The sequence below is a fragment of the Pelophylax lessonae genome, assembly GCF_965119305.1.
Source record: "Pelophylax lessonae genome assembly, chromosome: 2".
In the NCBI taxonomy this organism is placed as follows: domain Eukaryota; kingdom Metazoa; phylum Chordata; class Amphibia; order Anura; family Ranidae; genus Pelophylax; species Pelophylax lessonae.
Genome location: NC_138769.1, coordinates 387,062,110 through 387,079,628, shown reverse-complemented (window position 1 = coordinate 387,079,628; position 17,519 = coordinate 387,062,110). Strand labels below are relative to the sequence as shown.

The 17,519-nt window shown below is 41.5% G+C and overlaps 1 protein-coding gene across 2 annotated transcripts in view; it reads right to left on the bottom strand.

The window, feature by feature from the left end:
* The window catches only part of REPS2 (RALBP1 associated Eps domain containing 2), a 281,085-nt gene that overhangs the window by 173,659 nt on the left and 89,907 nt on the right, over positions 1-17,519 (bottom strand). For both annotated transcript variants that reach the window (XM_082248503.1, XM_082248502.1), the window contains exon 4: positions 9,461-9,566. In XM_082248503.1, coding sequence (XP_082104629.1) covers positions 9,461-9,566 — 106 coding nt within the window. The remainder of the gene's footprint in view (positions 1-9,460; positions 9,567-17,519) is intronic.

Sequence of the window (17,519 nt, the reverse complement as noted above, 5' to 3'; positions counted from 1 at the left end):
CAAGGGTCATTAAAAAAAAAAGAGCAGCAGCACCTATGTCCCTCAATGGACTTTAACCACTTAAGCCCCGGAAGATTTAACCCCCTTCCTGACCAGGGTTTTTTTTGCGATTTTTTACTGCGTGACTTTAACGGACAATTGCGCAGTCGTGCGACGCTGTACCTAAATGAATTTCACGTCCTTTTTTTCCCACAAACAGAGCTTTCTTTTGGTGGTATTTGATCACCTGTGCGATTTTTTGATCATGCGCTATAAACAAAAAAAGAGCGTAAATTTTGCAAAAATAACAATATTTTTCACTTTTTTTATATGAAATTCCCCCCCCAAAAAAATGTAAAAATCAAATTTTTTTAACATTTTCGGCCAATTTGTTTTATGCTACCTATGTTTGGTAAAAAAAAAAAAAAATTGCAAAAAGCGTATTTTGATTGGTTTGCGCAAAAGTTATTGCGTTTACTAACAAAGGGAAAACTAACGCATTTCGTCATTGGCTAGACGTCTTCAGAGACGTCTTGCCAATGACGAAACGCGTTAGGTGGAACGCACATCGTGACGTCATATGGGCTTAGTGGAACGCAAGCCGGAACTACCGCTCTCCACTTGCAGCTCACGTGTATGACGGCGGTTTTTGCTTGTTTTTATGGAGAATATTCACGTTTGCCTCACCGTTTGATACCATTTGTTTTTATTGAGCCTTCCTGATGTTTTTTATCGCCTCACTGGGACTGTATTTGTTGGAGTGACCGGGGTTGTGTGCAATATTAAACCACTTCCAAACAGTACTGCACTATCCGGTTTTTTTATTCCTTTTATTATACACCCGTGATTGGAGGTGACCCAAAAGGAGGATTACCATTCCAAGAAGGAGCAATTGTGTCTGAAGGAGATATACCCGCTTTGGAGACAACTAGCAGTAAGAGTGGTACTGCAGAGGGATAGCTCTAATCGCCAGGAGGGCAAGCATCTGGACCTGGAGAGGGTCTTTTAAGCACGATTGGTCTTAATGCCGTATGGCATGTAGGACCCACGTTTTCTGGTGAGTTTGAAATTTATCTATTTTCCACGGTGAAGGGATACATGGAAAGAAACAAAGAAGCACCTGCACTTTAATTAATTTGGACTGTTTTTTTCACTTAGAAGTCACATTTTGGTGGGTGACACTTTACTATGGACTGTTTATTATAATTCATCAACTGTTTTTGTGCACATGAACTTTAGTTACTATTGATTAATTTTTTCAGATATTGTCATTTATCACATTATGGAGCACATTATTAATTTTATATTTTATATATATTTTTTATTTAATTAGCACTACATTTTAATATCCACAGCAAGTTTTTTTATATTGTGTTTTTATATTGTCATCTTTATTTCACCATTGTGGTTGATATACTTTAGCAAGCGCTATAGGTAATCACCTATCTCTGATGAAGAAAGGATGACCCTGCAGGTAAACTCGACTGAGTGATTCCTGCAAGAGTGAAAAGCAGGCGTGTGTGTTCCAGAATTGACAGTCAATCAATAAAAACAACACTGGGCCCTGGCTTTATCTTGTTTCACCACCATAGCCTTGGTTTGTTTATCTTGTATTATCACATTCTTCTGTTGCACTCCCCCCTTAGTTTTTTCTGAAGTTACACAGACTTGATTAGGCAGTTGACAAATCCAACTAATCTTGTCAAGGTTGGGCTAAAATATTAAGAATATATATATAATTATGTACAGCCCTGGAACCTGCCAGCTGGACACTTGTTTGCAATGGAGCTGAGCAGAAATGGCAGCATCCTCCTACAACAACATAATGCAGTAACCCTCACAGGACCTGGAGGATGTCTGGTACACTCCAGGAGAAAACTGCTGTTCTGTTTCTACGGGGATTATTACTAACCAAAGCAACTGTCCTGTTTAATCCAACTTTATTGTTGTTGTGTCAAGCTTTATTCTTAAAACTAAAGTCATAACCATGCTTGAATTCAACATCCAAGCTGTCTTGGCAATGCTTAAGGCCCGCAATAGACGGTGCAAATTTCTTTCCTGCAGCCTGCTCACGATCCCCCCATCAACATAGGCAGTGCTGACAGGAGAATCCCTCCTGCCAAGCTATTGTCTGCTCATGGGGGGGGGTCAGCTGTACCCGCCGGTAGAAGACAGTGATTATTGCTAGCGGCTGGTTGTATGCCAGTTGATCGATCAATCGACTTGGTACATTCAGCCTGCCCATACACGGTTCGAATCTGAGGAACCAGCTGAGACTCAAACCGTCTATGGCTGGCCTAAGTCTGCCCTCCAGTCAACAAAGATCCGTTTTTCTGGCCAGAGTGTACAGCCTTCACACTTTTGATTTAAGCCTAATACACACTAGTATTTTTTTTTTTTTTTCGTTCAACCCAGCAGGGCTGAATGAAAAAAAACCTGACAGCTCAGGAAGAGCCACTATACTAACAATCCAACGTTAGTACAGTGATCTCCCCTGCTGTGCTATTGTGTTTTGACAGGGGGACAACCCCCCCAGAATGCGACGACAAGGAGCCAGTCGGCAGACCATTTTTCACTCATGCCTCTTCAACAGCTGTCGGACCGAATGCAGTACACATAGGCAGAATGTCAGCCGGTCTCTATGGAGCCACCCAACATTTGGCCTGTGTGTACTAGGCTTTACAGTAGGCCTTATAACTTGATCATTGCTGCTATAGGATCACATTCACAGGCAGGTTTCTGTGTATAAATCATATATAAAATCACCGTTCACTTTATTAGGTACACCTGTTCGATTGTTTGGTAACACAAATTGCTAATCAGCCAATCAATCACATGGAAGACACATGCATTTAGGCATCTAGAAGTGGTGAAGGCAACTTGCTGAAATTCAAACCGAGCACCGGAGTGGTGAAGAAAGGGGATTTGAGTGACTTTGAACGTGGCATGGTTGTTGGCGCCAGATGAGCTGCTCTGAGTATTTCAAAAACTGCTGATCTACTGGGATTTTAACACACAACCATTTCTAGGGTTTACAGAGAATGGTCTGAAAAAGAAAATATCCAGTGAGGGACAGTTGTGTGGACGAAAATGCCTGGTTGATGTCAGAAGTCAGAGGAGATTAGTTAGACAACAGTAACTCAAATAACCACTTGTTATACCCAAGGTATGCTGAATACCATCTCTGAATGCACAACACATTGAGCCTTGAAGCAGATGGGCTACAGCAGCAGAAGACCACACAGGGTGCCACTCCTGTCAGCCAAAAAACAAGAAACTGAGGCTACAAGTCGCACAGGGTCACCAAAATATGGACAATAGAAGATTGGATAAACGTTGCCTGGTCTGATGAGTCTTGAATTTACCTCCAACATTCAGATGGTAGGGTCAGAATTTGGCATAAACAACAACATGAAAGCATGGATCCATCCTGCCTTGTATAAACAGCTCAGGCTGGTGGTGGTATAATGATGTGGGGGGATAGTTTCTTGGCATACTTTGGTCCCTTAGTACCAATTGAGCATCGTTTAACCACTTGCTACCCGCCCGCCTTCAAATGATGGCAGACCGGTGCAGCTATTGTTCTGGGATGGCGTCATAAGATGGCGCACAAGAACAGCCTCTCTCGCGCACCCCCGGGGGCGCGTGGAGCGGCGATCGTGACCGCACCGTGTTGCTAGGACACTGCGCAACCCCGATCTCGGTAAAGAGTCAATGACATGACTCTTTGCCCATGTGATCGGCTGTGTCCAATCACAGCTGGTCACATGTAAATGAGGAAGTGCCGTTATTCGGCTCTCCACGCCTCACACTGTCAGTGTGTGAGGCGAGGAGAGCCGATCAGCAGCTCCTCCTTATAGGGGAGACAAGTACAAGTAATCAGTGCACTGATCATCAGTGCCCTGATTACACAAAATGTAAATAATGTGCCAATTACTGCCCACCATCAGTGCCCACAGTGCCCGCCATCAGTGCCCACAATCAGTGCCCATAGTGCTGCCAGTCAGTGCCTGCTCATCTAGGCACTGACTGGCAGCACTATGGGCACTGATGGTGCTGCCCATCAATGTCCATCAGTGCTGCCCATCAGGGCCACCCGTCAGTGCCCATCAGTGCTGCCCGTCAGTGCAGCCTCTCAGTGCCCATCAGTGCTGCCTATCCGTGCTCATCAGTGCTGCCTATCAGTGCGGCATATTAGTACCTCCTCATCAGTGCCACCTCATCGGTGTCCATCAGTGCCGCCTCATCAGCGCACATCAGTGAAGGAGAAAAATTATTTATTTTCAAAATTTACTCAGAAAATAAGAAAAACTTTTTTTTTTCAAGATTTTCTGTCTTTTTTTGTAAGAAATAGGTGATTAAATACCACCAAAAGAAAGCTCCATTTGTGTGAAAAAAAAAAAAAAAAATTCATATGGGTACAGTGTAGCATGACCGCGCAATTGTCATTCAAAGTGTGACAGCGCTGAAAGCTGAAAATTGACCTGGGCAGGAAGGGGGTGAAAGTGCACTGTAGGCAAGTGGTTAAACACCACGGCCTACCTGAGTATTGTTGCTGACCATGTCCATCCCTTTATGACTACAGTGTACCATCTTCTGATTGCTACTTCCAACAGGATAATGCATCATGTCACAAAGCTTGAATCATCTCACCACTAGTTTCTTGAACATGGCAATGTGTTCAATGTACTCCCATGGCCTCCACAGTCACCAGATCTCAATCCAATAGAGCACCTTTGTGGTAGAACGGGAAATTCATATCATGGATGTGCAGCCAACAAATCTGTAGCAACTACTTGATGCTATCATGTCACTATGGACCAAAATCTCTAAAGCAATGTTTCCAACACCTTGTTGAACCTATGCCACAAAGGATTAAGGCAGTTCTAAAGGCAAAAGGGAGTCCAACATATTACTAGCAAGGTGTACTTCATAAAGTGGCTGGTAAGTGTATAAATAGCTGCGCTAGGTTAAAAAAACTGTGATTACATACCAAATATTTAACACTCAATAGTGCATCTATTTGACACAACTGTGCTCTCAACGCCCAATGCATGTAAAAATAAACATGAAAAAATAAGCAAACAAAAAGTGTCCATAAACTGTTCATCACATTATGCGATATTTCATGCTGCATAAAGGCTTTCTTGTATTCTTCAGTGCAAACACCCAAGTGCTGCCACCTTCGACGCAAAACACTCACCGAATGATCATGACCCTATTCACAATAGCGTTAAAGATAGTGCTTTTCCTCTTTAAGGGAGGGGGGTCCCAAATCAACAGCTCAATCTTTACCTCCTACAGTCTCCCCTCAAATCCAGATACAGCCACAAATGAAAAAACTTGCATGGTGTAAAATCCTCCATTTATTTAAAATTGTATTCTAAAACCATAAAAATACTTACTTGAATTCATTGGTGCACAGCCTTGCACCAGAATAACAGCACTTAATCAAACATAGCAGTAACTCCGCTGTTAAAAAACAAACACTCTACTGCATGAATGATGCTATTCCTACAGAGATATCTCTCACCACAGTTTGCATCAGCGGAATAATATGTCTTTTCCTGTCCAGCCCGCCCCAAAGTAGCGTATAGTGGTGCGAACGTCTTCAGGGCATGTAAAGGGAGGTTTCTGTGTACCATTGTCCCTTTACTGTAGGTTCAATGATCTTCAGAGAATAAACAGCCACACTTGGCTGCAAATATAAAGGTTTAGGTGATGATTTACTAAAACTGAAGAGTGCAAAATCTGGTGCAGCTCTGCATTGAAATCAATCAGCTTCCATTTACTTTTTTTTTTTTTTTTTTTTTGGCAAATCCTAAATGAACAAGTAAATTAACCTCTTAGACTTAAGGAAAGGTCCCAAAGGCCAGGCCCAAGGTGGCAAAATTGAAAAAGTAAAAAGGGGAAACATTGGCTTACATTGATAAAATGTTTGTGTGACAACACATTTTTTGAACGTTGTTTTTTCCCCCATCCATAGTGAACCCATACATGGCTTAGTATCTGCCCAATCATTTATGCTCAAATCTATCCCAACAGTTAAAGTGTTATTAAACCCACAACAGTAAAAATCAGTCTGTATATGCAATAAAGCATGCTTGTTATACTCACTGTGGAGCCTAAGGGGTTAATCCCCTGAATTGTGTAAAAAGGCTGTTTGATCCTGAATGAACATATCCTTCCCTTTTTGCATTGTCCCCAAAACATATCCGAATAGGGCAGAGTTAGTGGACTCAGCCTGCACATGCTCAGTTTGGTGTGTATTGCTAGAGAGTTTTTTTTTTTTTTTTCTGGGAGAGTGCATGTGATCAGCACAGGGCCAATCAGCAGTGTCCAGACAGGAGTCAAAGGTCAGACATCCTGATAGGACTGCGAGTGCAGTATGAAAACTCCTCCTACAAGCTTTAACCAGGCACTAATAGAAGTCACAAGACTGCTATACACTGCTGATGAGAAAAGGTATTTTGCAGTTTATATTTACTAAAATGATTATATTTCCATATTCTGTGTACTGTGGGAGACCAGATATAGTGAATGCAGGGTCCTGGATTTAGTAACACTTTAAGCTGCAAACCCCTGTTGTGCCTGCTGTGCTTCCTAAAATTTTAAAGAGGAATTAAACTTCCTCTACTGACTTTTACCTATAGGTAAGCCTATAATAAGGCTTACCTATAGGTAGTGTAAATATCACCTTAACGTGGACCGTTTAGGCGACACAGTATCTCACAAGAGTGCACCCCTCACATTTTTGTAAATATTTTATTATATCTTTTCATGTGACAACACTCAAGAAATGACACTTTGCTACAATGTAAAGTAGTGTAAAAAGAGTGTACAGCTTGTATAACAGTGTAAATTTGCTGTCCCCTCAAAATAACTCAAAACACAGCCATGAATGTCTAAACCGCTGGCAACAAAAGGGAGTACACCCCTAAGTAAAAATGTCTAAATTTGGCCCAATTAGCCATTTTCTTTCCCCGGTGTCATGTGACTCGTTAGTGTTACAAGGTCTCAGGTGTGAATGGGGAGCAGGTGTGGTAAATTTGGTGTTTTCGCTCTTAGGGCTCTTTCACACGGGCGGTCAGATCAGATCCGCCTGTCAGTTTTTTAGGCGGGTCTGATCGGATGCCCCATTCAGCCCTATGGAGCAGCGGATGTCAGCGGTGACCTGTCCGCTGACACCCGCTGCCATCCGCATCCGATCCTGTCCGTGAAATCCGGACGGATGGAAACCCTATTTTCCATCCGTCCTGGGGATCGGATCGGATGGGATCGGATGAGAGCGGACAGGCGGTCCGCTCTCATCCAATTCCCCATAGAGAGTAGCGGGGGCTGTGACATCTCCCTCTCCGCACTGCAAGCGGAGACGGAGCTGTCATCTGCCGGCTCAGCGGGGATCACGGATCGATCCCCGCTGAGCAGCACGGATCCGCCTACGGAGGCGGACCGTGTGAAAGAGCCCTTAATCTCTCATACTGGTCACAATCTGAAAAAAGAATTGTTGCTCTACATAAGAAGATTGCCAAGACTCAGAAATTGAGCTGCAGAACGGAGGCCAAGGCCATACAGCAGTTTAACAGGGCAGGTTCCACTCAGAACAGGCCTCGCCATGGTCGACCAAAGAAGTTGAGTGCACGTGTGACCAGCATCATATCCAGAGGTTGTCTTTGGGAAATAGACATATGAGTGCTGCCAGCATTGCTGCAGAGGTTGAAGGGGTGGGGGGTCAGCCTGTCAATGCTTATACCATACGCCGCACACTGCATCAAATTGGTCTGCATGGATGTTGTCCCAGAAGGAAGCCTCTTCTAAAGATGATGCACAATTTGAACGTTTTCACTTAGGGGTGTGCTCACTTTGGTTGCCAGCGGTTTAGACATTAATGGCTGTGTTGAGTTATTTTGAGGGGACAGCAAATTTACACTGTTCTACAAGCTGTACACTTACTACTTTACATTGTAGCAAAGTGTAATTTCTTCAGTGTTGTCACATGAAAAGATATAAATAAAATATTTACAAAAATGTGAGGGGTGTACTCACTTTTGTGAGATAATGTATTTACGTTACATGCAGCCAGTGACATGACTGCCGCATGCGGTCTGAAGGAACAGCCGCCCTTGCTGTTCCTTCCGAGCCCAGTGCCGTGAACGGTGGCACACTCGCGGAAATGACGTCATTTCTGCTCCAGCCAGTCACAGAGTCGGAGCCCGCAAACCCAGAAGCAAGACGGGTGAAGATGAAAGCGCCTGCAGCTCTGACATCACAGCGCTGGAACAGCTTTGTTTCAAGGTAAGTTTCACATAATGTGCTAGTATGCGATGCATACTAGCTCATTATGACTTTACCTTGCAGGAAGAAAAAAAACCGTACACTTTAATCAAATTATCTAATAAATAGGTTATATGTCAGGAGAATTCTAAATGTGTTAAAGCATGATATCCAAATCCTTCAGCTCAAAGCAAAAGAAAAGCCAAGGTAGCCCTTGTGTAACACTGTTGAAAGTAGCATGTCACAATAATGAATTTAAAGGATACACAAAAAACAGGAGACATAAATAAAAGCCGAAACAAATGACTTAAACATGTAATATTCCAATTACCCATGGAAATTACATAAATGCTTCCATGTAGTGATCTAATTACAAGCTGGAAGTGGCTGGTGAAAAACTGGTCTTGAGTCTGCTGCCTGTTACAAACTTAATATCAATAGAAACAAAATTTAATTTTGCTGCTTAGTTTTGAGTTGCATGGAGCCAGGGCTGATTTTCAATGATTGACAGAGAATGAAAACGTATTTTCTTACAATCCTGGTAACTACACATGAGCTGACCTAGCAGGGACCAACCAAATTATGATCCATGTGTGGGCATGGAGGTTTTGCATAAGTCAAGTTACCGATCGACTTCATCAGATTTTCCCCACTTGATCAGTGCCAACAGCTGTCAGAATACATGACTTAGGAGGGAGAATTCCCCCATGCACATCAAAAAGGTGTGGACAGGGAAACCAAGTCATTTTTTTCAAACAACCCACTGTTTGAATGGAAAAAAATACTCATCTATGGGCTACATGAAAGTCTATGTCTGGGCAAAATAATATAAACATTCAGTACAATAGCTCAGCAGCTGCCCTTGCAAGAAATGTATAAGCCCAGTGATGTCACAGTAGGCAATTAAAGCGATTTCTTGCTGGGATAACAAGGTAAAAAAATATAAGGCAGGGACATATTCTAGATGGGAAAATAATGTTTTAGGTAGATTTGGCAAAGGGTTGGAAATTGATTTTAAAAAAAATGGCTGGAGTCGAGAGGCAAGTGGATGACCTCATGATTTCCATCTACACCAATAAGAGAAACCTTTATTAAATACCTTGTTTTTATATAAATAAAAATGATAGTAAAACTCCCCAAAAAAGGATTTGCTACATCCTTTAAAAACGACAACACTGTTCTAAAACAGTTTATAACTTAAGCTCACCTCCACTGTGCTGATCAGGGCTGTTTTGTACCTTCCCATGTCCATACTGAGGAGATGATGAAGTAGAAGACATCTTGGGTGAAGTCACAGAGGTCTTGGCACCTGACTTTAAAAAATATATTAGATTAAGAAAAGTAAGGAGGAAAATCAAAGTTGAATAAATTTAAGTGAAAATTGTAGATGTTCAATTAGCAAACTAACTACCTACCTAGGGATAAAGCTTGAGCCCTCTATCTTAGAGCTTTATCAAGCTAACTACCCTCTGAGATTCTAGGACAATATCCCCCCGGACAATATCCCCCGGACAATATCCCCCCGGACAACATCCCCCTGGACAATATCCCCCTAGACAATATACCCCAATATACCCCCTCTAACCCTAACACTAACCCCCTAACCCTATGTCCCGGGGGATATTGCCCGGGGGATGTTGTCCCAGGGGGATATTGTCCCGGGGGGATTATGTCCAGGGGGATGTTTTCCAGGGGGATATTGTCCTGATACCACCCTCCTTTGTTAAAACTACTTCTTAAAGATATGGACAGATGGTCAACCTAAATGCTGTGAAAACAAAAGTCAAATCTCCACTCCATATTATTATTCCCACAGCAGCTCAGTCACAGATGCAGGTTGTCTCAGCCAAACACAAATATACAAAAAAGAAAAAAGCCACACTTCTGTTTAAATATTTATGTAGTTATATAAAATTATTGTAATAAATCCCTGGCACATCATCAGTCCACTTTGGCTTTTGTTCTGTAGGAGCTTAATTGAACGAAAAACATCAGCAAACGAGAAAGCCCAGGTGGACTGTCCATGTACGAAGAAATATGATGCATGTTAATTATTATCTTTATTATGCATCATACATAAGCACCTTGCTCATGATCTTTCCACCTGGAATCCATAGATATATTTTTGTATATTGTTTTTACTTTTTTCATATATGGTAATTTTTGCTACCTGATATATAGATATAGATGGTATAAATATAGACGTTTTTTGCAGTTTTCCTCGCATCTGCAAGTAACACCCAAGAAACCTGATGGATAATAGACTAATTAATTCATTTGATGGAGCCATGTGTAGTAGGAGGAGTTTTTACAGAGTTGATCTTTTGTGTTTAGTTTTCAAAAAGGTTTGTTCGGAGTTGTTTTAGGGCTAAGAATAAGGTTTTTTTTTACTTAAACGCCTAAGCTGCTGTAACTTGCACACTGTACACTTTATCAATAAAGTACTTTTATTGGGAGGACAAGTTGCCGGCTCTTCATCTTAAACTCTCAGGTTGTCCATGTACCAGGAATTCATTCAATATGCCTACAAGCATTTCGAACAAGAGAGTGGCTTCTTTCATTTCTGTAGAAAACCCTTTATCTTGACTAGGTAGAATTAACTCAAGATGACACTCTTGCCAAAAATCACATATTAAAATTCTTGGGGTTGATCTCTGAAAATTTGAGTCCAAAATGAAACAATTTATTTGTGGCAAAAGAGGATAGAAAAATCATAAAGAAAACTTTGTACATGTCTAGACTGTCTGGGGGGCAGGAAGTCCTTAATTTCATAAAATTTCAAGAGAATTCTAAACTTACACAAGTATTTGAAATCTAGACGATATAGCTCATACTTGATCTCTTTGGAGGCTATGGCCTGCCATACTATCCATACAGTCCTACTCGCAGCAATTTTAGCAAACATCCTCATCTTTCTCAGTATCCTAATGGAATAGCCTAAACAAATTCAAAGACTGAGCTTACACCTCTAGCACTACCATTTAAAGTAGTTGTAATTTTTATTTTATTTTTTATCTTAATGCATTATCTTAAAAGTAAAAAAAAAAAAAAAAAAAAAAAAACTTTCAAAAGATTCTCCCTCCGAGCCCCCCCAAACACTTATCTGATCCCAATCTTTATCAGTGCCTTGCCTGTCTGCAGCAGCTCCTCTTCTCTCTCTCAGGAGGCTTTGCAGCAGCTGGACCCATTGGTTCCTACTATTAGTTTAAGCCTGTGAAAAAGGAGTGGGGAGGATCGAGCCTGCACGAGTGCTCCTGTAGCAAGCGGCTTGCTATGTGGGCACTCGGAGACGAAGAGCAGCCAAGAGCACCAGCAGGGAACTCCAGAAGAGGAGGTTCAGAGACCGCTCTATACAAAACCATTACACAGAGCATGTAAGTATAACATGTTTTGTTATTAAAATTGTTTTAAAAATCCTTCACTCTAACCTGACCTTCCCAAAATGCATGAATTCTGCTTCCTTTCAAACGGTGGCCCAATAGAAGTTTATCCCAAACAGGACGCTTTTTGGCCCTAAAGACACTCATTCACCTGCACATTTTCTCAGGAATCTAAAAATGCCCACCTTCGGGTCTGATTAGAAATGTAATTTATTACATTTTCTTCACACATTCAGGACATCAAAAATATCACTGTCTAGATATACTAGACATGTGTGATTCCTTTATTTACAAATCGAAATTCAAAAAAAATGTTAATTTTTCAGAGAGTACCCAAACTTCCAAATCACAAATGGAATGAATTTCAACGAATCCGAAATAAAATTATAATGAATCAACTTATCCGAATTCGAATTAGAAAATGAATTTTAAATTGAAACATATTGCAATAAATACGGTAAGGTATAAAAGTAAAATAACATGATGATTCCTACTAGGGCTGCTGAAAAGAATAGAATAAAACAGAAAAGAAAATGTAGCAGGTGCCGCTCCGCCCACGCAGCCAGCCTGTGTATATGTGGCAGCAGTGCTGAAACTCAGGAAGATACAGCAGCTGCGGGGTTTTCCTCCCCCCCTGCCCCCCTCCCTGCGCTGAAACACAGGAGAGTGGCGCTGTATGGACAGCCGCCCGCAGCTGGTTCCCTACTGGCCAGTGCAGGGGACCAACTGATGAAAAGGAGAAAAGGATCTTGGGACATGTAGTCCCAAAGACTGGCGGCCCATGTTGATTCCTGAGGGGCAGACTACAGCCCCCAGCGTGCAAGAGGGGGAGAGGCAGAGTGTGTAGAGAGACCACGAGGAGTCCCGGGCAAACAAGAGGAGACCACAAGGCGACCAGTGAGAGGTGGCAGATCTTCTTGGCCAGTGATTTAGTGAGATCACAGCATGGAATGAGTGGTGACCCCTTCCTAACAAAAAGCTTCACCTCTGGATGCTATTTACCAATCACAACCTCCCCCCGATCTGCTGGATTGGGCATCTGTACAGTAATCACTGGGCCTGCCATTGCCAGGTTGCCAGTTGGGAATTCATAAAGAGTCTCCACTCCATAGCTCCATATGTGACGGCGTTTTTATTGTACATGTCTTTGACCGTGCAACTTTTGGCTTTACTTCCGTGCAAATAAAACTTTTTAAAACGATACTGCACTATCTGGAGCTCTCCCTTTTTATTTTAACACCCCGGATTCCTACCATATATTATTTACCGAAGGTCCATAAAAGTCTGATAAAGCCACCCGGAAGACCGATAGTTAGTGGCATAGACTCGGTCACATCACGAATAGGAAAGTACGTTGACCATTTCCTCCAGCCGTTGGTTCAGGACACACCCGCGTTCCTGAAGGACACCACCCAATGTATCAATGAGATCACCGAACTTCAGGTTCCAGGCAATGTAATAATGGTCACAGCCGACGTGGCCTCTTTGTATACTGTCATTCCACACGAGTTAGGCTACGAGGCTGTTAGCACTTTTTTAGACCAAGATTATTACATTCCGCTAAAACAGAAGAAATTCATCCTAGAACTTCTTCAATTTGGCATGGAACACAATTATTTTTACCACAATCAACAATTTTATTTACAGCGTACTGGCGTGGCTATGGGGGCCAAGTTTGCCCCCAGCCTCGCCAACTTATTTATGGCCTTATGGGAAAATAGGAATATTTTCGAGGAGAGAACCAACGAGCTAGTAATGTGGCGGCGTTACATTGATGACGCCCTAATCATATGGAAACGAGAGGAGGAAAGCTTACATCAGTTCATGGGTAAGCTGAATTGCAACAATTGGGGCATACGTTTCTCTTACCAATGGAGCACCACCTCCATTAATTACCTTGATCTAGTAATCTGGAGGAAAGGACAAGGATTCATTACCAGCTCATATCAAAAACCTACAGACCGAAACGGCTTTATCTCCACCGACAGTTGTCACCACCCTATGTGGCTAAAATCTGTGCCTAAAGGGCAATTTAGGAGAATTAGGCGCAACTGTATGGAAGATGATGACTTTAGAGCACAAGCCCACCTTTTGAAGAATCGGTTCATTGAAAAGGGATATGATCAGAATTAATTAAATGAAGAGATACAAGGAATTGCAACCCTCAAACAAACTGAATTATCCGCTCCTAAGCACAAAGAGAAACCAAAAGATGCTACCGGGAGGTTTGAGTTTGCTTTCACCACACAGTTCTCCAGCCATTACCAATGGCTGAACTTTGTGTTCCGTAAGCATTGGGGAATTTTACAGCAAGACCCGTTATTAGGTCCTTCTCTTCCATCTAAACCCCAGATGATCTACCGGAAAGCTAAGAACCTGAAAGAGATCATAGCACGGAATCCGGTAGAAAAACCTGTAACCCCCAAATTCTTTCCTGACTTTAAAGGATACTTCCCATGCAGGCAGTGTAACATCTGCCAAAATGCTACCACCATCAAAACCAAACAATTTACTTCTACCACCACAGGAAAAAGCTACCCCATCAGGGATTTTATCACCTGTCACACTAAGGGGGTAGTTTATCTGGTTACCTGTGAGTGTGGCAAGCAATATGTGGGAAGGACGATTAGGACCGCTAACATCCGAGTAGGCGAGCATTTGGCCAATATCCGGAAGGGATTCCCTGGTCCCAATCTATCCAAACATTTCGCCACCCATCACCATAAAAACCCTGGTAAATTAAAAATCATCGTGATTGAGAAGTATCAACCTCACTGGCGGGGCAGTAACATGAAAAGAGTGATTTCCAGAAGGGAAACCTTCTGGATTTATGAGCTCAAAAGTTATAAGCCCCTAGGACATAACATCGAATGGGACATAAACGCATTCATCAATAACAGCTGATACCTATGTTACATTGTCCCTCTTTTGTATCACTGACCCACATCCTTTATTCCTCCTCCATCATATAGAAGTATGTGGGTCCTTCCTCCTAGCCAACTTTCAATTTGGTACCTAAACCTTTTGGTATCAAACAATAATTGTTTTTGGAGAATTTTTGAAAATTCATCCATTTCTCATTTCTTCCTCTATTTTTAGCCTTTTAAAATTTTAAAATCATAATTTTTTTAACCACATCCATGTTGTTGGGAGGTTCACCATAAGTAGGTTTCACCCCACAACATATTTTATTACATCACACCATGTATTTACATACGAATAGGATTTTTGCTGTTACATTTTAATAAAAGGTTTGTAATGTTTTTAATATTCCCACCCACTCCAGACACCGTTATACTTAATAACATATGGGTCTAATAATCTATATGGCATAATAAGTTGTTTCATATATGTATGCAGTTAATGGAGATTGTCCTTTTTTTCCAATTGGCCGTTATGCCTAGGAAGAGAATAGGACATACTCTGCAGACAACGGAAATGCTTTTATTATTCACATAACAACAGTGTCATAGACATGGGACACAGGAAATCCAAGATGCGGGCACTTCCGGTGGATACCCCGATCTTCCACACCATTGGAAATAAACATTGTAATAAGATCTGCCGAATCCCCGGACCTTTAGTATCCCTTTGAGGATGATTTGGCCACAGTTAAATGCTATTATCATCGGTCATAAGTCCGTGGGATGATGTGGGAAGGTCCTAAACACCGGAAGCGCTTGCGGAAGGGCATACTTAAGGGCGGAAGTGATGACGCGGGCTCCACCTCCTATCTCAGTGGATGCCCAATCGGGGGAAACGCGATCATCTGTTTTCAATAAATTTTAACTGTTGATAATGCACTATGGCGGTCCCCTTTGTTGTGTCCCCTACCATTGAGGTATACTAGACACAGGAAGTCACAGCAGCCATCCAGAGTCCAGCGATTCCTGCCAGGATCACCTCATATCACCATTCCAGGCTCTCTTTTTTGGCTTTGTCCGGTAAGAGTCCAGGGATCACGAGTGTGCTAGAGTGTCACCTGAGTGTCTGGGAATCCCTTCACAAGCTGCATGACCCCCGGAGCAGTAATATCCATATATGCCCTTCATTTCTAATCTTTGGTAAGGGGCTAAGCTGGTGGCGGGACCCTGAAACTTCCTAACAACAGTTTTGCACCTTCCAGAGTTTTGTGTTCACAGCACAGCATTTGCATCTTCACTTTTTGGACTGTTTGATTTAATGTCATGGACGTTTAATATCGTTGTTCACTGGTGATTCACTAGTTTGAATTTTGGATTTGTATTTTGTTTTTCACCATTTTTGGATTTGCTTTTCAGATATTTTCCTTTGTTACTGGTGATTTTATTTACTCATCACTTTGTATGTTGTACCACATCATTTGTGCTAGCGCACCTGATTTTTTCATACACACTTCATTATATTCACTCTAAGGTAGCAGCACACCCAATTTTAATCAGCGCACTTTCCTTTACATCTCACTTTTTTTTAACATACCAAGCTGGATGAGGGCAAAGGAGGAGCGATAGCTGCTATTGAAATAAGCGGAGGTATTTACCCGGAGGGGGACCCATCCTGGCCCTGTTGGCCAATTAAGCGTACCTGGTCTTAATGCCATAAGGCAAATACGACCCATATGTTCCGGTGAGTGATCCATTTTACTATTACCCACGGTGGAATAATGAGTGACACCAAAATCTGATTGGGAAGCCTGGCACAGAGCACCTGCACCTTATCTCTTGTATTGCACAGAGATAGATGTTTTTGAACAGTTTCACAAGAAGTCACCTCTATTTATGAACTGTGTGGAGCACCTAGGAGACTTTCATACATCTCATGCACTTCATATGAACTTGAGTTTTGCACTTATGAAATAATTTATTTACAGTGTGCACTTTATAATGAACTGGTATAATCCAACACTTTAAACATTTATGCACTTTACTTCTAAGCACCAATACCTAGCTTTGAACCATATTGGCATTGTTTGCACTATAATATTTATGCACCTTATTTGAAAGTTTTATTATCAACAAGCGCTATAGGTAACCTTTCCCACTAAGATTATTCACACTCATTCACTTGCACTTTACTATAGCAGCTACATTTCCCTCTTAGCATAATATTGGCCCATTGGCGCGGAGGATATACCAACAGTATATCATATCTACTACTCTTGATGAGTGCCTGTGACAGTCCCTTAGTTATTTTAACCCCTGTTGCACCTGAAGATTACGTCAGCGGGGGCTAGGGTTAGTTAGGAACATCCCACTGACTTTAAGTCAACACACCCTCTCAAGCAAACTTTGCAATAGAAAAAAAAATGAGGGTGCGTTGCAGTGTGCAGAGGTTTCATCCAGAATTTTTTGTGGTAAATGTGTGGTCATACCGCTTTAGCAACTGGTAGATTATATAAATGTAGAAGCTACTGGTGTTTGAGGACAGGTATATCTTTCTTCTATTGCATTGCAGGTCAGTGACCAGCAGTGTTAATTTTGTCGACTAAAATATTTTCGTTGACTAAATTAATACTATTTTAGTCTACTAAAACAATTCAGACGACTAAAATACAATTAAACCTGAAATGACTTTTTAGTCAAAAGACTAGGACTAAATCTGTGTCTGTAGTGCATGTTCAAATATAATGTTTGGCAGTTCTAAATAAATAATGCATTCAAATTTAACTAAACCCATTAGATTTTAGTAGATTAAAATGTACTGGGGATTTTAGTCAACTAAAATAGGAATAAAACAAACAACTCAGATGACTAAAATACCACTAAAACTAAAATGGCATTTTAGTCAAAAGACTAAAATACAACTAAAACTAAAAAGGCCTTTTAGTTAAAAGACTAAAGTACAACTAAAACTAAAATGGCATTTTAGTTAAAAGACTATAACTAAAACTAAATCGAAATTTGATGT